General features: G+C 47.0%; 1 protein-coding gene and 1 pseudogene across 8 annotated transcripts in view; both read right to left on the reverse strand.

Annotated features, from left to right (window-relative positions):
• SRGAP3 (SLIT-ROBO Rho GTPase activating protein 3) overlaps positions 1–24,037 on the reverse strand; it is a 246,038-nt gene that overhangs the window by 17,456 nt on the left and 204,545 nt on the right. For 3 of the 8 annotated variants that reach the window (XM_027523686.1, XM_027523689.1, XM_027523691.1), the window contains 7 exons: positions 21,405–21,450; positions 20,171–20,231; positions 18,397–18,474; positions 8,220–8,354; positions 4,976–5,081; positions 4,598–4,825; positions 1,458–1,537 (listed from right to left, as the gene is read on the reverse strand). In XM_027523686.1, the coding sequence (XP_027379487.1) occupies positions 1,458–1,537; positions 4,598–4,825; positions 4,976–5,081; positions 8,220–8,354; positions 18,397–18,474; positions 20,171–20,231; positions 21,405–21,450 (734 nt within the window). Of the gene's footprint in view, positions 1–1,457; positions 1,538–4,597; positions 4,826–4,975; positions 5,082–8,219; positions 8,355–18,396; positions 18,475–20,170; positions 20,232–21,404; positions 21,451–24,037 lie in introns of those variants that run through there. The other 5 variants (XM_027523690.1, XM_027523687.1, XM_027523688.1 and 2 more) reach the window with 3 other exon arrangements.
• On the reverse strand, positions 11,171–13,856 carry LOC113880977 (annotated as a pseudogene).

The raw sequence follows: 24,037 nt of genomic DNA on the forward strand, positions 1-24,037 counted from the left end.
TTCTTGCCTGGCTGCATGACTCAAGGCAGTGTGGTGAGATTCCAACCAAGGAACTCTACTGGAATCATTTTGAAAAGGAAGCTCTTTGGGTAAAAGGACAATGAAAGCCTGGAACTGTCAGAGACCACGGCAAAAGGAGGATCCCCCTGGAGGATAAAGCCGACACAGGGAAGCAGAAGAGCAAGGTGGAGACACATCCCTGACAAGGCCAACTAAGCTCCTGGATCCAGCCGTGCCTGAAGTCATGCCTACCCTGGGATTTTCAAGTATATGATCTGAATCCCTTTTATGCTTACGTCAGTTTGAGTTGAAGGCTCTGTGACTGGCAACTGAAATAGCCCTACTAGAATATGAAAACCCACCTATGTCAGAGTCTTGCCTCTTACACCAACTCCCAGGAAACTTACCAGAGTACATCCCAGCTCTCCTGACCAAAATGATGGCTAACAGGGCCTGGGACTGCCCCCAAGAGAAACACAAAGTCCAGTAAGAAAACTACTAAATAATGATTTTGAAACAGTGAAACTACCCCAGGGAGAAAGGAGGACTGTGTTCAGTCAACACAGGGCAGCACTGGGAGCCTCAGGCCCGAGGTGCCCTTGCTTGCCCGGGCCCCTTCCTCCACTAATAAAATATCAAAATTATATTTTATGACTGCACTGATATAAAGATGAAAATAATCCAGGCTCATATTGTTTTTAAAATTTAGTTTGAAATGAATTAGAACATTCTCATGGGCCCTGAAAGCAGCACTGTGGGTCCTGGGCAGTGGGCCTCGTCTGCCTAATGGAAACGCTGGCCTCAGGCCCAAATCATCCAGACTGCTCGGCTACACAGTTCACGCTCCCCAGAGGTAAGTCTGATGCCATTTCCTTATCTAGAAGTGGTGGAAGGTCTGAGGAATCGCTCAGAGCCCAGGTCGGCCTTTATCCCTCTACCTGCACACACTCGCCTGGGTCACCACTGTCTGGCCTCGTCTTCGGGGAACCCACTGCACTGGTCACTCCTGCAGTCTGGAATTATCACCCTGCATGGTGGGGAGCTGCTCTCCAGCTGCCAGGTGACAAGATCAGGAGCACCTTGATGACCATGTCTGGTTCGTTGTGTGCCCCACGTCCCAGCACATGCTGGGTGCAGAACAAGAGCCCAGCACGGGGAGGGGCAGAGGACAGAGCCTGCTTTCTACTCAGGACACCCTGGTCACTTAGAATTTGCACTCAGGCCAGGCAGGACACAGAAGGGGAGAAGGCAAGCCATGCTGGATGTGGTGAACTGGAGGTCTTTCTGGGTCTCTCTCTCTGCTGTAGAGGATGATGTGCTGACTGGCAAAGCTGGCAAGGTAGGGGTGGGGTTTGCACAGATCAGTGCAGCAGGTGGACGGGCATGAGTGGGCAGGTGGGCACACAGCATGAGAAGGCCCCCAGGTGAGCTCCTCGCCCTGACTCCCCCTCACTCACCTTCGTCACTGGTGTGAGGCTCGGTGCCGTTGTCATGGTCAACTTCATCAATGGTCCCTGGCTCGCTGTGTGGGCTGTCACTGCAAGGAAACATGGGGAGGGGTCTCTTGGGGGACTTTGTACCCTCACACTGCCCTCGGCTTCTCGCAGGCACTGGCCCAACCCACCTATGAGCCTTGACCCAGAGCACATCAAGCCCACTTCATCCCATCTTTTCCATCTGCCCACCCACAGACCTTTCTAACAGAAAACCACTCTGGCCCCTTCACCCATTAGGAAGCTTCCCTGAATAACCTCCTCCATTTGCCCCAGCTCTAGAGTTTGCTGGGCTGTCTTCTTGGTAATGGTTACTGATGCCTAAGTGTTCTGTAAGATCTAGAAGGCAGTCAAGCCCTGGTGTTTATCCTTGAAAAGACCCCAGGGCAGAAAAGAAAGGAAAAGAACTTTGGAACTGTACTGAGAGTCATCCAAGTGGCCTGGCTTTCTGTTTTAGAGAAGAGGCGACATGCTCAGTGAGGTGGCTGAAGCTCCCAAGGAGCAGGCTCCTCAGGGCTGCCTCTCAGAGTGGCCTGCAAAACCCACAGCAGCCCAGGCAGCCAGCAGGCTGGCAACCATCATGGGCATAGGGATAGAGTGACTCCAGGCCTGGAAAATTCAGTATTAATGCACTGGGATAATTTCATCAGCTGCTGCCCCTTCACTGGATTATAAGCTTCTTGAGGCCAGGGATCATTCGCAGAGTCAGCCGATCAGTTTTTTTTAATCAAGTCATTCATTGAGTTCTGATATAGTAATATATGCCAGGCATGGTGCCAGGTAGGAGGCATGCATTGATGCGTAGTGCAGATACAGACACTGCTCTCATGGGCTGAGAAATAAAAGAGCCGCAAGTTGAAATAGGCACAATGAGCTGAGACAAGAGCTGTAAAGGGACCTACACAGGGTGCCAAGGAAGGCTTCTTGGAGGACGTGATATTTACAATACCACTTAAAGGAATATGGGCTTTATTGTGAAAAATTCTCTTGGATAAGGTCCAGACTGCACAATGGTTTAAGACCTTTCATAACCTGGCTCCTGCTGGCCCACGGGGCCTCCTCCCTCACGGTCCCCTTGTCACCTGCAACAGTGCAGTCAAACAGAAATGCTTTTTATTTTACTGCATGCTCCAGGCCTAGCACATTCTTTGCCCACTCTCGCCTGGCTGAGCCCAGTTCATCCTCCAGGTCTCTATCAAGTCACTGTTTCCTTCAGTCAGCCATTCTAACCTCCCTACATTGGCTCCGGGACCCCTACTCCTAGAACTGACTGTCCCCTCCCTCCTCCTGCCATGTCAGGGGTTAATTCTGGCTGGGTTACCTCCCTGTTGCCCAGCCTAGGGCCTGGTGCAGGACAGATTCTCAGTAACCATACGAGGAATGAACGAACGTTGTCCCCTTTGATGAGACCCTCAGCCAAATCCTCCTTTTGGGCTTTGAAAATTTGTCCAAAATTACCATGTAATTAATAGTTAATGGGGCACAAATGGGATTAAGAAAAGCATGGTTATTGTATGTAGTGCTTTGGTAAGTATGCTATGATCTGTAGGTATCTTCCCAGATCACTAATTATATATATATATACTGCAGCAAGAAAAGAAAGCTGGTAATGGCTGCAAAAACTATAAAACTGAAAAGCTTTTCTTTGTCCTAAAAGTATGCTTGCTGGCTGTTGGATCTCTGTTACAGAACAGGGACAGACCTGCTCCCAGGGCCTCAAATGAGATTAGAGAGCAGCGGGCCCGGGTTTCTATACAGGGAGGTGTTGCAGAGAAATGATGGGGCTGGAACGTTTCCTTTCTTTGAAGCAATTGCCCAAATGTGCCCACAGAACTAAGCGAGGCAAGAGTCCAGGAATGCTCTGATCATCAAAACACAAACTCCCCTGTAGCACCTGGCTGAAAGCAGTGTGGGTAATACCTAAATAGACAGCTGAGTGTTGTCCTGGATTGGGAAGAAAGACAGACTAGGAGCCCTTTGGCCTCTGTTGGTTGGTGTTCTGAATTTTCTGCCTCCATCTCATCTATAAAAAATGTCCTATTTTCACCACAATTTTAAGGTTTTAGCCTCTGGAAGGTAGTCAGGCCTGAGTCTGGTAAGATTCTAAAATGCTCCTCCCAAGGGACTTTACTGGTGGTCCAGTAGTTAAGACTTGCCTTGCAGTGCAGAGGGTGAGGGTTTGATCCCTGGTTGGGGGAGCTAAGATTCCCACATGCCTTACAGCCAAAAAATAAAAAAACCCAGAAGCAATATTCTAACAAATTCAATAAAGATTCTAAAATACTAAAACCATCCTTAAAAAATACTGAAAAAAATAAAAGAAACTATTTTTCCCAAGACCCAGCGTAGCACCAAGGCACACAGAGGTGCCCAACTAGCACCCATTGACCTGGTGTGGAGCTCTCCAAGAATGTGAACTCTCTCTGCCAGAAAAAGAGAACTCTAGGTGGGAGAGGACAAGTGTGGGAAGTGGCATTCTCAGTTCAAGAGGCTGAGATGGGGATTGTCCACTGCTCTGCTGTCTGAGGTGGGCCTGCAGCTCACCTAGCCAACGACAGCACTGCATCTCCTAACTGATGTGACTAGTTCACCAGACCCAAGCTTCAGGAAGAGACATAATACTTGAGTTTGTGTGGAGGCATTTGGGAAGGAAAAGCTTTTTTCCCCACTGGGGATGCTGAGAGAACGGGCTCTAAAACTGGAGTTATCAGATGCCTTCTTGAAACTATTAAGGGAGAGGCTACCTGAAAATGAAGCCAGTGTAGAAGAGAACAGGGCTGGGACTGAGAATTAAGGACTGAGTCCTGACGATAACAGTCGAACCCCATATCCAGCTACACCCGTAGCCATGATCCCAGACTTCTTAGTTAAAAATAAATTCCCATTTAGCATAAGCCAGTTTGAGTTATATTTCTGTCCCTTATAAACCAAGAGAGTCTTGACTGATGTACCTATCCCTCATATAAGGCTCAGATGAGAAAATATATATAAGAGCATGGACTAAAAAGCAGTAAGAAAATCAAAGGGTTTCTCACTGTTCTGGCATAACAGCAATAATAACAAGAACAATGATGATAATAATATTAAGAAGAATGGAATCTTACCAATATTCTTCCCCTCCAGCCATGCATTTCTCATATACAGGTCCCTCTAGCTCCCGGGGGCTGGGGAAGATGGCTTCATGATGGATGATGATGGTTTTGATGACTTCGTTGACGTGTGCCTGGCAGGACACAGGGTCTTGCCCATCGGGAATATGCATGAGGGTGGGCCCAAAGCAGATGGCCAGGTTGTAGGGATCCATCATGTTCTCGTCGCTATACTGTGAGAGGCTATGAGAGAGGAGTACCCATGAGCCAGGGAAAGGTGAATCTTCCCCTGTACTTTCTTTCTTTGGAGAGTTCTATGTTCTGCAAAAGCCCCCCTCCTCAAGGAGGCCAGGGCTGAGTCAAAGAGGGGCCCTTGTTGGCCAGGCAACTCACTGGTTGAGGAAAGCGAAGAGGTATCTCATGACCACGATGACCACGCGGGGAAGGGTGATGAGGATCTGTTGGATCTGGTGCACCCTCTCAGCTGGGTTCTCCAGTTCTGTAACAAAAGGGGCTTTTCAGGGCACCTTTCATCCTCACAGACCCATGCAAACAACATTTGTGAGCCTACCTGTGAGATCTTTGTGGCTCAGACGGTAAAGAATCTGCCTGCAGTGTGGGAGACCTGGGTTCAGTCCCTGCACTGGGAAGATCCCCTGGAGGAAGGCATGGCAACCCACTCCAGTATTCTTACCTGGAGAATCCCATGGACAGAGGAGTCTGGCGGGCTACAGTCCATGGTGTTGCAGAGTCAGACGCCACTGAGCGACTGACACTTTCACTTTCACCTGTGAGATCAGTCCATGTGGCTCAGGGGGAGGCAATTTTACTTGGTTCAAGAGATGGAAATATGACCCTGGCATCATGATCCCCTGGGCATGGGGCGGGGCCCAGGGAGGGGTCCATGGCCTAGTCAGAACCATCAGGGTTGATCCTTGGGACTTGGCTGGAGAAAACATAGAGAGAAGTTCCCTCTTGAAACCAGGAAGAATTGCAGCTGGGTGCTCTGTGGGAAGAAGATGATTCCCAGGAGTGATGGCATCACAGACATGGAAGGGACAGACTCCTACAGATGTCATATGAGGTCTGGGTCCAGCTGGGCCTAGACTTTTCAGGTATATGAGCCAATATATTCCCTTTTACAGGTTACATCACTGTAAGTTGAGTTTCTGTCACCTACAAGCTATGAGTCTCGACAAACACAAGCAGGGACCAGGTTTTATTAAACTCTTTAAAAAGCTGCAGCACAGGCCCAGCACAGAGTAGGTGCTCAGGAAATGAACACTGAATAAATAACCACCTCCTGAGCTGTATGTTGTTCAAAGAGCCTGGTGATGCTTGGGATCTTGTCTCTGACCCCTGTTTTCAGGTCAGCCCTAGAGATATAGACATTTTATCAGTCAAGCCAGAGTCAGAGGCAGCAGATTTGACTTAGTAAGGAGAAAAAAGTGCTTTGCAGGCTTATCTCTGTAGAGAGAGAGAGAGCTCGTGCTAAGAGTGAGCTACAAAAGCTGCAAGGATTATCCCCAGGGCTGATGCATAAACCCAGGTCAATTTCCTTTTCAGACAAAAACGTGATTTTCCCTCCCAGTGTCCCTCCTCTCTCCAGCCTCCACATTTTGTCAGCATGTTCCTTCAAAAACACAGTTCTCCGCCTTTCTCCTCTGCATCCAAGGCCCTTTGTGATGGCACTTCAACCACCCTTGCCTGCTGCATCTCTCAGCTGCCGCCCCTTCTCAAAGTGTCGGAGCCATGTTTCTCAGATGAAGTGGGAGGGGACCTCTGGGGCTCTTTCAAACATGCGGGACATTCTCTGGGGTTGTCACAATGACTAGAGGATGCCACTGCTATCTGGGATCCAGGGGCCAAGGTGCTAAGTGTCCTGAATGTGTGGGATACACAAAAGGCACTGCTCTACCCTGAACACCAGTGGTGCCCACGGAGAAGCTGTGCCAGGCCACCTTATCTACTTTCCCCTCCCGCCAAAGGCTCCCCTGCCCCAGGCCTTTGCACACACTGGGTATTCTCTCCTCTGCCCAGCACGCTCCAGCCTACTTCCATTCACAGCCTGATGCCTCACCCAGGTCTCCGCACAGAGGGGAAGACTCGCACACATATATTGAGCCCACTGCCCCTCATTCGGGCCCCTCCATGTCCGTGGCTTCAGTCACAACGCCCTAGACCACCTTCATCACCATTTCTTAATATTGTTTTCTTGAATACATTTCCTTAAAAAAGGAGACTTCACCTCACCCTGCAAATGAGAAACCAGGATCACTTGCCATAGTTAGAAGATAAGATAAAAACAGATACAACAAAAGCAAAACAAAGCTACCAAATGATAGGCAGACACTGTTTTGCATACAAGTTTCTGAACCTGAGGCCCTGCCGTTTCTGATCTGCAGGGAGACTGACTTGTACGGGTCCCTCCTTGGTACAATCAAGGCTTTAGGAGGGACCTGAGAAAGGACTTCCTCTCTCCTGTGATTCAAGGTACACGATGTTGTGACCTTGTACCAGAGGCTGAAGACCACGTCTGCTGAGGGCCCTGCTCTGGAACTGGACTAGTGGAGCTTCTGGAAACAGCGGCTGAGCAAGGGACACCGGGCTCAGACAGGGTTGTGCCTTTGTGGCCTGGGATTTCTGAGAGGTGGTCTGGAGCCTGAAGTGGATCTGGAAAGATGAGCAGGAAGTATGAGGGCAGAAGGGTGGATGGAGGAAGCGTCTTTCACTCAAGGCAAACAAGAGGGTTCAAGCCTCTCTTGGTGCTTATCACCTCCTGGCACACCTTCTTGGCTGCAAATATCCCTGAGAACATTGTGAGAAGCATCCATATGTGAACCTGAGTGTGGGGCAACTTTTCTGCAGCTCAAATTAAAGAGTTTATTTCCAAAAAGGGGTTTATTCCAAAATACTAGCATTCTAATATTCTAAAATTAGAAGTTTATTTAAAAAATATATATATATGTATTTCCAAAAGGTTGCCTTGGATTTCAGCATCTTACAGTCAAGGTGCCTTTACTTCAGCTCTGAGATTGGGCTATTGCCTTTATCCACAGAAAATACCAGTCAGGAAGGACTCTGACGGCGAGCAACATCAGAAGAAGCCCCCAGTCAATGTATTTTTTATCATTTCCCTTGTTTGTCAAGTTGTTGACTTTACTCCCAAACCTTCCGTGGCTCCCTTAATGCCCAAAGGGAAAAGCTCTGGAATCCTTGCAAGGCATTCAACGTCTTCTCTTTCTTGTTGCATTTTACCCTCCCAGTCTTTTAATACCATGTACTGGGTGGGACACCCTCCTGCTGGTCCCATTGATTTGTGTGTCCCCAACCTTCCCAGGATCCCCGAGTCCAGTCCTCCTGGAAGACTCATCATTCCCTCTCAGGTGTGATCTGAGAATCCAAGGCTCCCTTGGCCTCTTCTATTCTGAGCTCCTCCTATACCCAGAGGTGCACCGTGCCCATGAACCCTTCTGTTGTAAACCATCTTGTTATTTCCACAACTAGGTTTTCAGTTCCAGGAGGACAAGAGCCATATGGCGTCTTTCACAGCACCCCTCCTGCAGTGATAAGCCTGGAGTGCCACTTCAATAAAGATTTGTCAAGGAACTGATCATTTCACTGGGGAAATACTTACTAATAGTAGATATCAAATCTTGAAACCTTTCCTTAGGAAAGAGTGGGTTTTCCAGTCCTCGGAAATACAGTTTTAGAACGCCAGCAACTGAATTGATATCTCGTTCATTTTGGTCATCCACAAGGGGGTCTTCACCTGAGAGGAAACAGGAGATGATGATTCAGTGAGGCAGGGTGTGTGCAGATGGCAGGGGAGGGGACCTGCCCCAGCCTGAACTGGAGGACAGGCAGATGCGACAGCCTCCCCAGCACAGTGTACTTAGAGGCCTCCCTATAACTGATTTTGAAACTGCTCAAATCTATTAAAATGTTGTAGAATGAAAATAATGAACATCCATCATCATACACTTAAACTCATTTGCCATATATGCTTTCTCTCCCTTTTCTATCACTTATAATTATTATTGCTCAATTATTTGAGAGTATTCAGTAGACATGATAACACACCACTGCTAAATACTTCAACTCATTTCTCCTAAGCATAAGGATCTTCCCCTGCATAACCACACAACACACAACATTATGGCACCTAAGAAAATTAACAGGAGTTCCAAACACCATCTCACGTTCAGACTCTGCTCAAACATTCCCCCCATTGTCCCACGTCTGTCATAGAATTTTTCAAAAGCTAAGATCTAATCAATGTTCACACCATTCATTCAGTTGTTACGTTTCTTTAATCTTTTTAGTGTAAAATAGACTCCAACATTTTTATTGTTGTTTGCCTTTCATAATAGTGGCTCTTTCGAAGAGTCCAGGCCCACTGCCTCATACAGTGTCTCACACTCTGGGTTTGTCTGACTGCTTCCTCATGATCAGAGTCAGGTTAAACATTTTGAGCAAGAATGCGATGTGGATGATGTCTGATCATTGGGTTAAGGTGGTGGATTTCAGATCTCTGCATTGTATAGGTATAATTTCTCCTTTGTAATAATCAATATAAATAAAATATAAGATATTTTGATAAACAATAGTGATCTATGTGCCTACCACCATACTCAACATATTTTACCCAGTGTTTTGAGCATCCAATGATCATTTTTCCATCATCATTCCAAATCAATTATTACCCTGGGGTTTCAACAAAATGGTGATTTTCTGATTCTATCATTCCATCTATAATTACTAGCTGACATTCTTCCACAAAGAAAACCTTTCTCCGTATTCCCGCCACCTGCCTCTTTTTAAAAAAAAAAAAAAAATTTTATGGGCTTGTTTTTATAATTTTTAATTCAATGTGTTTAACCCACTACCCACTATTCATTGGGATGCTCAGATTTTCCCCAAATTTGGCCAGGGGGAGTTCTTTCTTATGTCCTTTTGATGTGATCTCTACTGATTACGTCCTTGCTTTCTGGCATAAAAGATGTCTCTGAATCCTTGTACTTTCCTTGACCCAGACCTGTAATAAAAATACTTCTTCAAGGAGCTCTGTTTGTTTTTTGTAGGGAATGGTGTTTAGAAACCAAGATCTAGGCTTTACGTGTGTTCATTGCTACAGGAGTGTTATAAAGAACTTCTGCTGCTGCTGCTGCTAAGTCGCTTCAGTCGTGTCCAACTCTGTGCGACCCCATAGATGGCAGCCCATTAGGCTCCTCTGTCCCTGGGATTCTCCAGGCAAGAATACTGGAGTGGGTTGCCATTTCCTTCTCCAATGCATGCAAGTAAAAAGTGAAAGTGAAGTCGCTCAGTCATGTCCGACTCTTCACGACCCCATGGACTGCAGCCTACCAGGCTCCTCCGCCCATGGATTTTCCAGGCAAGAGTACTGGAGTGGGGTGCCATTGCCTTCTCCATAAAGAACTTCCAGGCTCTTTCAGTAGATATAGAGTGTATATATATATATATATATACACACACACATATATATTATTTTTCATGAGTTCACACTGATGTTGATCTTTCTGATTCATATTTAAGATACAAGGTTTTCTTTACCTTTATTTATTTTATATTTGCATTTCATTTTTCTTACAATGAAACTCGTTCTGAATATTAGTAATATTTAATATTTTAATATATCTGCCTTATTCTACAATATACATAAAATAGTTTCAGATTTTTATTATAATAACAATAGTACCACTAACAATAAACCTACTACATAAAATTTAAGATTTATTTGCAGGGCTTTTGTTTTTATTTATTAGGTTCTCAAAATGTATCTCACTAAACATGAATGATTGAAAGACAGAAAGTAGAGGACTTCCTTGGTGGTCCAGTGGCTAAGAATCCCTGCCAATGCAGGAGACACAGGTTCAATCCCTGGTCAGGGAAGATTCCGCATGCCAAGGGGCAACCAGGCCTGTGAGCTACAGTGACTGAGCCTGCACTCTACCACCTGCGAGTTGCAACCACTGAAGCCTGCATGCCCTGGAGCCCACGCTCTACGACATGAGAAGCCCATGCACTGCAACTAGAGAGCAGCCCCCACTCACAGCAACTAGAGAAAGTCCTTGTGCAGTAACAGAGACCCAGCACAGCCAAAAATATAACAATGAATACATTTATTAAAACAAAGAACACAGAAAGTAGATTAGCAGTGGGGGCTGGGTATAAATGGTATATGGAGTAACTACAAATGGGTACAAGGTTCTTTTTAGGGATGATGATAATTTTCTGAAATTAGATTTTGGAGATAATGCTGTTGTTCAGTCGATAAGTACCATCCGACTCTTTGCAACACCATGGACTGCAGCATGCCAGGCTTTCACTATCTCTTGGAGTTTATTCAGATTCATGTCCATTGAGTTGATGATGTTATCTAACCATCTCCTCCTCTGCCACCCTCTTCTCCTTTTGCCTTCAATCTTTCCCAACATCAGGGTCTTTTCCAGTGAGTCAGCTCTTCGCATCAGGTGGCCAAATAATTGGAGCTTCAACTTTAGCATGAATCCTTTCAGTGAATATTCGGGCTTGATTTCCTTTGGGATTGACTGGTTGACTGGTTTGATCTCTGGATTGACTAGTGATGATGTACAATTCTATTAATATATTAGAAACTACCGAAATGTACACTTTAAAAATAGGTGAGCCTTAAAGTATGAAATTCAATAGAGCGGTTAAAAACTGTATGACCAGAGCACATGTTGAAAAGTTACTCTCTGTGTGGTTCTCAATCTGATATACAGCTTATTTGTTTCTGTTTCTATTCAATTTGGGGGATTTTATTTTTTTATAAATCTTAAAAAAACTTCACAATTTTGAAAAAACATTTATGTGGTCCAAGAGTCAAAACCAGATTAAAAAGTTGCTTGCAGAGAAGCCCTATTCTTATCTTTCTCCCACCTACACCTTACATTTAACCATTTTCATTAGTCTCTGATTTGTCCTGCTATCTTTCTTTCTGCAAAAATAAGCAAATACAATACATATATACACACAACAGTTTTACGTTCCCTCATTTCTAACACAATGGAAGTAATACCCTCTATTACTACATATATTTGTTTCTTCTCTTAACAGTAAATCTTAGAAATCCCTCCATGTCTGTTCACAGGAATCTTCCTCATTTTTTAAAAAAATGTTTTTACACTAAGATTTTATTGTATGCTGCCACCAGTGTATATAAAATAATTTCTTGTGAAACAGAAATTCATGAATATTCAGACAGGTAGACGTTAAGGACTAACAAAAGTAGAAGTTTGTATAGTATGGCCCATGTTACAGCAAGAGACATTTGTACAGGCTTCAAATTTAGCTTTCCTTTGAATATTCACTGGCTTATGAAAAGTGGTTTTAGAAAACCTTGTAAAGATTATTTTTGCTGCAAAAAGGAACAGACTTTCTGGGGTCTGGAGGGATTTGTACTTGAAGATACTCCAGTCAGCAGAGTGCCTGAGCATTCAGCAGACAGAATTGTTTCAAATCTGCAGCTGCCTGGGAAACCTTCACCCAGTCAAGTCTAGCCTCCACCCAGAGCTATTGAACCACTTTCTTCATGGTGGCGATGCTGGAGAAACCAGGCATGGAGTACTCGGTGCAGATCGGTGGTCCATCGGCCCTGGGCTTACTGGGCCAGGCGCTGGGCCGTCCCCATTCTGTTTAATGGCTGCAAAGTACTCTGTTTCATGGATAGACCATAACTTAGTCAACTAGTCTCCCACGGACTGACATTACAATCTTGCTGTTACTAATAAACTGCTGCAACAAATAGCCTTCTAACTGTGCTTCCTATTCCTACCACATGTCTCTGTGGTAGGTTTATGGAAGTGGGATTGCTGGGTCAAAGGGTAAACTAATGTGTGGTTTCATCAGATAAAGCCAAATTCTCCTCCAGTGGGGCTGCACCATTTTTCTCCTCCTACCAGCAACACAGGAGAAGGGTGCTTCTCCACAGCCCTGCTCGTGGGATGTCTTTTCAATTTTTGCCAACTGCAGAGGGGAAAACAGCTCAGGAGAGCAGCACTTCTTAGTTTCATGGGGGCTGCTGAAGCTGGCAGCAATCTGACACCTCCTTCAACCTCCTCCTCCTTCCAGAACAGCCCAGAGCAATCTAAGACTGGTAAGCAATGAAGAGCAGAATGGGAAATTCATACTTGGATCTCTCTATACTCTGCCTCCGTGGGAAGAGAATGTGTGTGAGTGGCAGGCCTCTGCTAGCCCCAACATGCTTTAGTGCAAATTAGAGAAAGCACCCTGCCCCCACCTCTTTCTGAACCAGGACGTGCAGATTCCAGGGCTTGAGCCAGAGTTCAGCTCCCTCCTGCCCTCATGGATGAGTGCCCTTGTGCAGTGCCCAGCCTGAACGACCATCCACGTGTGGCAGCCCAGGCACTGCAGTCTACCTCTCAGATGTTCCCACAGGAGGAGATAAGAATGCTTACACCACAAGACTTTCTCATGGGGAAAGAAGAGAGAAAACATTAAAAAATATATTGCTTTTACTGATATAGCACTTTTCAAGTGAGAAGCACACTGGCACATGTGATGTCTCTTAATCCTCACAATAGCACCACACAGCACCAAAGGAGGCGTGGTTCCAGCACCACCCTTCTCCCGGGAGAAAGCTGAGGCCGCAAAGTGCAACAACTTGCCCACAGAGTCAAAAACAGACATCAGCAGCTCCCAGGTCTCACGATGCCTGGGAGACAGTCCTTCTTCTACCTGTGGTTTTCAATTCTGTCTGCTGCCTGTCTGAACAGGTGCCTATGTATCTATTTATGTATGTATCTATGTATCTATCTACCCACACATCTGTCATCTTCCTTCCTTTCCTCCTTCTCTCCCTCCTTCCTTTATAGTAGAAACCCATTTTTTTTTTCTCAAGAAAAAAGTTCCCACAGATGAGCAAAGGCGCCTTGATTGAATTTAGAGAAAGGTCCAAGCCCCACCTCCTCTCTAACCCAGCAGTAACCCTGAGGCCCCTCTGAAGGACCAGAAGAGTCTGAAAACTCTGTGCTATATTAAGCTGTTTCCTGGTTGTACCATGCATTACTATTGTGGTCTCATGATCCAAAAGCACATGGATTTTATTCCCTCCATATAAGCTCCTTTTGTCAAATATGGTGAACATATTGACTACAGACTGACAGACACATACACCATTCATTCTTGCTCTTCCTTCCAGAAGGCACTTCACGAGCCACCAGGGAAGCCCCTCATTCATAAAAGTGAAAATGAAAGTCACACAGTCATGTCCTACTGTTTGCGACCCGATGGACTATACAGTCCTTGGAATTCTCCAGGCCAGAATACTGGACTGGGTAGCTTTTCCCTTCTCCAGGGGATCTTCCCAACCCAGGGATCAAACCCAGGTCTCCCGCATTGCAGGCGGACTCTTTACCAGCTTGAGCCACAAGGGAAGCCATCACTCATAAAAGGAGCCACAAAGCATTCTTCCCTCCTAGACCAGGCCTTCAGCTCTCTTCAAGGCTAGCCAACTTGGCTCCAGAAGAGCTCAAGATGAGCAGGGTAGTGTGTGTGAATGATGGCTTCCTCCAGGAGAGAATTAAAACTAAAATTCCAGGCACATGTGAGAGAAAGTTGTTGTTCCAACTTTGGTAGCTAGTTTCCAGGGAGGGAGATAGAATCATTACCAAACAGCCCTGCCTGCACCCTGCTCTTAGCCAGGTCAGCCAGGCATTGCTGAAAGGCTGCAGGCAGGGCTGTACCCAGGGGGAAATGAACACACAGCGTGTGCTCAGGGCTCTAGGGGATAGTGATGCTGCATGGGGACGCGGCAGGAAGCCCACAGATGGCCTCAAGGGTGGGTCTCTGCAGCCAGGACCCTCCCAGCCCCATCTTGAGGATCCGCAATGTGACAACCCCTCCCTGTGTTTCCTGCTCACACCCCTCTTCCTTGGGCAGGAAACAGATCTGAGAAAGACCAGGTCCCGAGTCTAGAGTGTGTCAGACCCTATATGCAGTGATTTCAGCCCCAAGTCCAAACTCTATCTTGATCCGCACAGGGTGAAAGGGCCATCGACTCCTGTTCCAGCCACCCTTCCACATAAGGAGAAATCACTGTGAGCTCTCTCATCTTTACATAGAAAGAGGACAGGAGATTGGTTTGGGGGTAAACAGAGAGACAGAAGACTAGCCTGCAAAACAACAGTGAACCAAAGCTCTCTCCTCGGAACAACCACTGACTCCTACCTTTCCATGATGTTTTCCCCTTATTTTCCCAGAAGATTACAGGAAAAATCTCAAACCTTGGTGAGTTTAAGATGCACTGATGGCAAAATATAATAATAAAAATCATGTGTGTGTATGTGTTCAGTTGCTCAGACATGTCTGACTCTTTATGACCCCATGGACTGTAGCCCGCCAGGCTCCTGTGTCCATGGAATTTCCCAGGCAAGAATACTGAAATGGTTTGCCATTTCCTTCCCCAGGGGGATCTTTCCAACCCAGGGATCGAACCTATGTCTCCTACATTCTACATTGGCAGGTGGATTCTTTACCACTGAGCCACCTGGGAAGCCTCAATAAAAAACATAATCCCAACTAAAACTGCAGTTGACTCATGTCAAAAGAAAAAGAAAGTGGGTTTAGGAATAATAAGCCAAGAGTGGATTTCTAACATGTAATTATCCAGAAACTTAAGGAAAAGAGATATGTGCTCCTTTCAACAGGAATGTAGGTATGTAGGCAAGAACTTCACCCAGAGAGAGAAAGAAAGGGGCCAAGGAGGAAAAGACTCCTATCTGTTTGAACAAATGACAAAGGACAGGCGCCCTGCAGGGATTAGAGGGTTTAAATTTTTTTAAATAAAAGGAAGAAAGGAAAAACACACAATGCTCTGGCTTAGAGAGAAAGTTCCATCACACGTTAGAGCACATGGGCCCTGAGGGGTGGGCTTGGGGCACCTGGCTATGGGGGAGCTGCAGGGAACACAGCATCCAGGCATGGAGAGGGAAGCCAGTTTCAGGAGAAGGGGGAGAAGAGAAACTGCTCTTGAGGATCAGCCAGGTCAGGAACCCAAACCCAGGGTGGTGAATGTCAAGAAACAGAAAGTAATTTATGTGAAATCTAGGCACCAGGTGCCAAGAGAATCCAGAAGGGGGTTCTCTAAAAGAGACATTTCAGGGACTTATTTTAGAATAAGCCATGCTTCCAGGTAGGCTCAGGTGGAGCAGAAGGACGAGGCTGGAAAGAGAATGAGATTCATTCTGGAGTGAGGGTGACAGGGAGAGGAGCCTCACTGCACACACGAGGCAAAGAAAAAGCAGAAAAAAGCAGTTTCTGCAGCTGAAGTTCAGGTCAGGTGATCTCTGCGGTCCAAGGCTTGTTAGGACCAGAGAATTCTAATGTGCACATAACTCCTCCAAGGCACCCAAGCAAGTGACAGGAGGTACTGACCTTAGAAATCACGTTCAGGAAGGAAAGAAAGCAGGGCTGCTGGGATTGGGCGTGGCTGCCAGATACAACAGGGTACTTACTAATGAGACACTGGCAAGTGAGAAAATGGGAGGGGGCTGGGGGCAGTCAACAGGCTGAGGCACCAGGCAGTAAGTCTACTCATGAGATACAAGGAGCTCTGTACAGTGGGATGCTCCCAGGAACCAGCAAAGGGTCCAGAGGGTCCAGCTCTGCTCACTTACAATGAACACAGGGCAGCAGGGGTGCTAAGGAGTCAAAGCAAATAAAGAAACCAAACCCTGGCTGGGCTGGCCGGCAATGCCCAGGGGAGCTCAGGGAAACGAGGAACTTCCAGTCCTAACCAAACCCTGGCTGGGCTGGCGGGCGATGCTGAGAGGAGCTCAGGGAAAAGAGGAACTTCCAGTCCTATCCGGGAGGATACCTCTTGCTCTGTGGGCTCTGCACATGCTGTTTCCTTGGTCCGGAATGCCCTTTCCCCTCTTCCCCTGGCTCTTACTCTTCAAGCCTCAGCTCAGGCATATCCTCCTCCAGAAGCCTTCTGAGGCTTTGCTATTCCTCCCCCCTCACTTAAGCTGAGCTCGTGGCTCCCACCCACCACTTACCCCATCCTTCCACTGTCGTGCTGTTTACCTTCCCAGCTAGCAGTGGCTTGTCTCTTGTTCCTATTGTATTTCCAGACCCCAGTCCATCACCGAGTGCAGTGCAGGGCTCAATGGATGCTTGCTGAGTGGATGAATAAATGCTTCAGCAGGAGCATGGAGCAGGGCAGTTCTGGAGCTCTCTGGTTCTAAGTGCCCCAGATCCTAGAGTGGAATCTAAAACCTAAGCTTCCTGGGGCCCTAGGAGGTCACTGAGAGTCACATCCAGCCCAACCCTGCTCTCCACACCCAGTTCCAAGACAGAGTGCCCAGGGATGCTAGGCTCTGTGCTGGGGGCGATGGAGGTGACGGGCTGGTGTTTCCTCCACCCTGGAGCTAGGTCTCAGGATGGAAGCAGGACAGGGCGAGGGTGAATCAGGCCTGGCAATAAGGCAGGAGAATTCTAGGGCTGGAGCCTTGGGGAGAGGCCTGCTCAGAGCACAACCATCAGGGACAAAGCATATACCTTCCAAGGCTATTTGTAGGATGGTATGGAAGAATGGGTAAGAAAGTGCTTTGTAATTTGGGAAGTGGTATACTGTGAGGAAATGGGTTTGGGATTGGGGTCCTCAGACCAAACTTGGTATCTAACCACTCAGAGAGAAAGGCAGAAGATCAGAGTTGAGGAGTAAACTATGGAGATGTGATGTTTCCAAATGCTGTGAGACTAGAGCAGAGGTTTGCTCAGGACACCCCAACACTGGCTTTTCTTTCCTCCCCAGGATGGACTTTGTTCAATAACCAGGGAACATAATGTTAGAAGCGGCTTCCCAGGTGGCACTAAAGTACCCTCCTGCCAATGCAGGAGACATAAGAGGCATGGATTCGACCCCTGTATTGGGAAGATCCCCTGAAGGAGGGCATAGCAACCCACTCCAGTATTCCTGGAGAATCCCATGGACAGAGGAGCCTGGCGGGCTACAGTCCATAGGGTTGCAAAGAGACATACACCACTGAAGCAACTTAGCATTCATGTATGATGTTCGAAACTATTTCTTTGAACAGAAATGCCCAGACTCTAAGTTTCACTACAGCAGCAAGACATGCACTAGTGTCGAAACGGCAGAGCTTTTCCTGACCCTATTAAGTCCTTACTTTGCACAGACACTGCCACCGGCCATCTGCCTGCATCAGAGATCCTGAAGCCAAGGGAGCCTAAACCAAGTAAGCCACGTTCTGGTGGACATTTGATTTCTGATAAGCTTTTATATCAAAGTGGGAACTAGGTAACCTCCCCAAGGGGAAGGGGGAGCATATGATCTCTTCCTCCCAATGCATAGCTTTGCCAAGAACACTGCAAAAAACGTAAGAATTAAGATGTTCTAAGCCACTCCATATTATATATATTCTTCCAACTTTTCTAAAACATAGAAGCCTTTACAGATTTGCATAATAATTCCAAAGCCCTCTTTCCCCAGCAACCACTGCAGAGTTCACCAGAGAAAGTCACCCATGTGTAATTGTAATTGAAAGTCACCCTGGTAATTGTTCAACAGTGGGGAAAAAGAAAAATTAGAAGGTTTCAGCGTTGCCCAATTTCTGTGGTGTAAACTCCTGCCTTGGCTGATTTCAAGCTACCAAGGTAAAGTCCCTGAAGGTGAAGCTGGAAAGAGATGTTGATAAAAGCTGCCCCAGCAACACTGGCTCCAATAAATGTGTTCATACCCACCCTGGCTTTCTCTGGACACGAGCTGGAGATGATCACTCCGTACTTACCTCTCTCAAAGGAATTTTTGATGTCATTGACTTCAACCTGAGATCCTGGCACTCTGAAGATGCCTTGCTGCTGGAGTCCTAAAAGAAATAAACAAAAAGAAAAAGAGGAAAGGCCTTGAGCTCATCAGACCACTGGGAACATGGATGATTCTCCCCACTGCTTGTCTCTTTCTCCCATCAAACTTTGTAAGACAGCCATCATTTGCAATGGCCGTCTCCCAACAGAAGCCCAAAAGGAGCCTTTACAATGAACTTTTTAGCTGGTCCAAATTCTCAGCCACATTCTGCTTTATATGTCTATGGCCCCTTGTTCAGGCTTGAAGGAAACACGAAATTTCTATCAACACTGGATCAGTGAATAACTTCCACTTTAACTCCCAGGCTAGCTCAATCAAATAACTGGGTAGTGAAACATTGCCTACCAAGCTCATCAGCTGCACTGTTCCAGGTAGCTTGACTTAACAAACGCCACTGGGGTTTAACAGCCACAGAGATGTTGAACAAGAATGCTTAATACCACTCCCTCAACCATCACAGACTTTGTCTTTCTTTAAGAAAATCTAGAGTCTAGACTGCATGCTAACTTGGGATCGAGGAGTTTGGGGAAGGTTAACTTATTAAAAAGACAATCTCATTTTTTATGTGTTTCTACAAGGCCATAAAGAAGAGCAGACCTTGCTATCTGACACGGCAGTAACAAAAGAACAATGACCTGCAAGATGGAAGATTAGAGGACCTCACTCATCTGAAAAGGAAATTAAGACTGGGATCCTTTCCCTGAGACTCAGTTTTCTACAGCAAACAACTCTCCACATTATAATTTACGGAAGTGTTTACCCTTAAAGGCAGGCTTTAAAGTTTGGTCTGTATACATAGTATGTGCTCAATAAACGTTGTTCATTTCTTTTGTTAACCAATGCTGAATTTCTACCACCTGGGTCTCTTACCCCATCCTCCTGGCTCAGTCCTGACCAGGCATGCGGGCCTTATTGCCCGTATTAGGCCATGACACTCGCCATTCTCTCCACCTGGACTGCAAAGGTTGGCTTCTACTCAGATACCACCTCCTCAGAGATGGCTCTCCTTACAACCTTAGCCAAGTCAGCCCTGTCCTCCTCTAGCCATTCTCTGTCCCCTTACTTAGTTCTTAGGCATTATCACTAGCTGAAATTAGACTATGTATCTCTCTGCTCATTTATTTCCTTGCCCTTCTAATTGGTCATGTAAGCTACTGAGGGCTGGCAGCCTATCTGTCTTGTTCGTGGCTGTGCTGCCATTGTCAGAAACAGTGCCTGCTCTGCACTCTGGAAATATATTTTTGGAGGAATGAATAAATAAATAGATGGAGGCACACATTAAGTGCTGGGAACACCATGTAGCAAATCCCAGATACTCTTACTTCCTTCATGGAGCTTGCCACAGTCTAGCAGTATTAGCCGATTGGACGGCCAACCTCAGTCAGTGCTCTAAGTGCAGAGCTCTGGGCTTGGGTGGGAGTGAGGAAAGAACTAATATTGTTCTCCCGTGAACCCTCCCTGCTCCTCAGTGTTCCCAGTTCCCAGCTCTTCTCACCACCACCTTCAGTCCCCCCAACACAGAAGGCTCAAGAGATAGCAGTCAGAATAGCACCTGTTCTATAGAGCTTTTTCCCTCTCATAAGGAGAGCAGTAGCCTGAAATCTACCAAGATGAAAATCTGAGTCTCATCTCTTATGAGAACAGCCTGGCACCTGTTCTTGAAAGAGCTGAAAACACTGCCCTGAGATTAAGCTTACCATATAAATTGATGTATCGGATACAGCTCTCGACGACCAGTGGTATAGCTTGTCCTGAATCCTTAAGAAAAAAAGTCGTGAGTTGTATTGGACTTGGCAACCACCACAGGAGAGAAGACACTGCAAACACAGATTACGAACTCAAGCCAGAATATTAGTACCATCGGATTAGTAAGAAAACAAGCAAGGAACCACTAATTCTAAAGTCTCTACAAACAGTTAGAATAGGAAGTTTTCTGTTATTGCAGAAAAGGCATAGTTATGATAATTTTAAAGAAATGCTCTGTCTCCTTACTCAGCTGGGAAGGAATCAGGGCTCAGGAGGCCTCACAGGCGCATGGCGGAAGGGTAGAGAGCCCTCTGTGCGGAGGGAGCTAGAGTCTGCTCTCCAAGACTTCTCTGCCTCCCACTCCCCTCAGTCCCAACTCAGCTCCATTCTCCCAGCATTCAGGGAAGGAGCAAGGACTCTGCCTAGGACTGTCGGACCTGCTCCTGGCATGAAGAAGGGCACACTAAGGGAGAAGCAAGGCCGGCCCCAGGGGTCCTTCTGAGCTCTGAGAAGGGAAGACCAGCTCTACTCGTGATGTAACAACCTAAACATCCAGACAGATAACTTGGTTTAACAGTACACGTTACAAGGAAAACTTCTAGAAAAAATTATTGTCAGCCACTGACCACTGAGTGGCCACCTTAGTCAGAAAGGTTGACTAAGATGCAGCTCTAAACACATGTATCTAGGGTGTCAATGTCAAGTTCAATGACATTTCCCTAGGCTGACCCAAGGCCACAGAGAGCTGGGCAAGGGATCATTTTCCTTTGGACTCCATCATTGGTTGACCCTTATGCTATTTCAGGCAACTTACAGAGCATACAATCATAAGAAAAAAAGAAAAAAAAAAACAATAACAACAACTCTTTCTTAAAATGGGCCAAATTAAATACTAGCCTCCTCAGAAGGTGAGGAAGAGAAGGCATATGTACTATGCCTTCTTACTAGTATGTTCTATATGTACTAGTATGCTCACGTAAAAGGGACGGGGAAAAAACATGAAATTGGATGGTTTTGTGGCTCCTCCTCACCCCACCTGGGAATTTTTAACTAGAATATCTTAACTCTTAACTAGAGTCACAGAGAGGATAATAAAGTGGACTCATTGGCAACAGGCAAGGCGGGCCCTGTGCTACAAGTCAGGACTAAAGACAGTTTCCATCCAGTTGAATGGGGCTAACGGACCTTTCCAGTAAATACCTGGTTCCTGGTTCGAGCATTTCTTCTTCCTCTGATAACAAAAAATAAACAGGCAGCAGAGCAGGAGAAAAAGAAAAGATTATGCAGGAGTAAGATCAGTTAGAGTAAGCAGATCCTTCAGAGTCCGGGAACGCCGAAATGCAATGGCAGCCAGTAAAGGGCCAGGGAGATGGCAGGCAGCCTACGAGGCTCAGGAGCTAGGGACCTGCCCCGCCAGCCTTCCAGGGTGGCTGCCTTGGACACCAGAGGGCAAAGAGGCCTCTTTCAGTCCTTGTCAAAGTGCAGGAACAGTGAGCACTAAACCCTTTCCTAACCTCAAGTCTACCTTCTTCTCAACACAGGGGCTGTTTATTCACCAGCAATGAGAGCCCACCTAAGACCCCTTAAGGTGAGCCCAGCTGCCCACAGAAAGGAGGGACACACACTCTCGGCTGTCTGCTGGGACTGTCCCCGCAGTCAGCTCAGGGAACCTCGATCTTAGCTCTTAGTTAACCAAGACTATTTTGCAGGGGCCCTCTGGATAGGACCCAAGGGCAAGCTGCCTGGTTCCAACTTCACACGGCGGACCGTGCTTTCCCACCAAACAGCTGAGGCAGCAGGTCCCAGGTACTCGCTCGACTTTGGTCTCCTTCTGCCCGAGGACCCTCACCCTGGCACTGAAAGACCCTCAGGGAACCCAAAACTGACAAAACCTGGAGTGACGAAGGGCCATACGGTCAGAACACCTTGGTGACCTTGCAGGCAGAACCAGAGCCTTTGCTTTCACTGAAACCGCCCATTTGTAGGGGAGAACTACCTTCCTCTTTCTTCCTGTACAGGCAGCAGGTCAGGCTCTGGGGTGCATACTGTGTCTCATTCAGCTCCTGGGGGAGGCCACCCCGCTGACTGAGAGTCAGGAGGATGTGAGCCTCCTCCCCGCTGTCACCCGTCCAGCCCTGGCGTCTCAGCTGCTAGGGTTTTCCTATGTTGGCCAAGCCCACCTGAACCTAGGACAGCAGTGACAGATGGTCAGATGGGGGCCATGGGCGCCCTCCGGAAAGCCCCGGCAGCACTCGCAGCTGACACTCCCCTGGTGCTTACTCTGCACCAGGCAGAGCTCTAGAACCTGCCATGAGCTACTTATCTGATCCTCGTCACACACTCATGTGTGTGTGTGTTCAATTGCTTCAGTTGTGTTCGACTCTGTGTGACCCTCTATGGACTGTAGTCCACCAGGCTCCTCTGTCCGTGGAATTCTCCAGGAAGAATAACTGGAGTGGATAGCCATTCCTTGTTCCAGGGGATCTTCCCGATCCAGGGATCGAACCTGGGTCTCCTGCATTGCAGGCAGATTCTTTACTGTCTGAGCCACCAGGGAAGTCCCCTTGTCCCTCTAAACCCTCATAACCATGGCATTTCCATGATGTTATTTTACTGACAAGCCTTTCAGAACTTTGGCATTTCAGAGATGGGGATTCATGCTGAATCTTCTTTCAGATAGCATGGGACTCCTAAGAGGAAATTAAATTCCGTTCATAAAGGTTGAAGGACTGAGTGCATCACACTGCCTTTTCATTTTCTGAGACTTAACCATCCTTGAGACTGGGGCCCCGCTACTGCAGTCCGTCCCAAACTGAGCTCAGAGAGGAGCTGGTTGACCTGCACTGATAATATGTGGTACAAGCACACGTGACTACAAAGAAATGCAATCGCTTAACAAACAAACTTTGTTTCGGTCAAACTATCCCCTGAGGAAGCTGTGCCCTTATTCCAGGGACAGGCCACTGCCCAGCTCTCTAGGGTGCCCCTCTCTGGGGGCTCTTTTCAGAGCCAGTCTCCTGGCGCCCAGTGCAGCCTATACCTCTTGCCATTCTGTGGCTCCGGTGGCTGCCAAGCTGGACTCTGAATGACACTTCTCATTCCAAAAGACCGTCCATTCAAAGACAAGGTTTTGGCACCGCTGACAAAGACGCTTGTTGCAGGCTTGCGGGAGACTGACCAGGTGCAGCAAAGCCTATAGATGCAGAAGAAGGACCGACTTCCTCCAAGGGGCAAACACACCCGTGGGTGTTGTGATTGTCAGGGGAATAAAGTCAGATGACTTGATTGTCACACATTTTATGTAGGAGTTCTCCATTCAGAAATTGTCTCACTAAACAGAACACCTTTGCTTTCAAATGCAATCAGGTGAGAGAGCCTTCCAAGCATCCTGACAGACCGCCTGTTTCCAAAAAGCTAAGCATATTCCAAAACATGTCCGTGTCTCTGAGGTTCCACTCACTCTCTTCCTTCTCTCAGCAGCTTCTCCGTCCATCCTCCCCTCTGCCGACACTTCCTTCAATGCTGCCCCTGCCCCCGGTGCCCACGGCTCCTCCTGGTCTAGAGTGCTCACAGAACTTACTTCTGTACTGATCAGTCACCAAGCACTCATCTTGAATCATCTTCCACATTCAGCTTCTGCGTCAAAAACCTCCTGCGTGACACGATAAGGTCTTTGAGGGCAGAGAGTAGCAAATGGGCCTCGGTCTCCCCTCAGCTCTGGAGTGCAATTTTTTGAGAAGGAAGTCTTGTAGGAGCAAGGACGGAGGATGAAGGAAGGGCTCTTGACACAGGCCTCTTCTCCCATGACCTTCTGGATG

The sequence above is a fragment of the Bos indicus x Bos taurus genome, chromosome 22 (genome assembly GCF_003369695.1).
Source record: "Bos indicus x Bos taurus breed Angus x Brahman F1 hybrid chromosome 22, Bos_hybrid_MaternalHap_v2.0, whole genome shotgun sequence".
Taxonomy (NCBI): domain Eukaryota; kingdom Metazoa; phylum Chordata; class Mammalia; order Artiodactyla; family Bovidae; genus Bos; species Bos indicus x Bos taurus.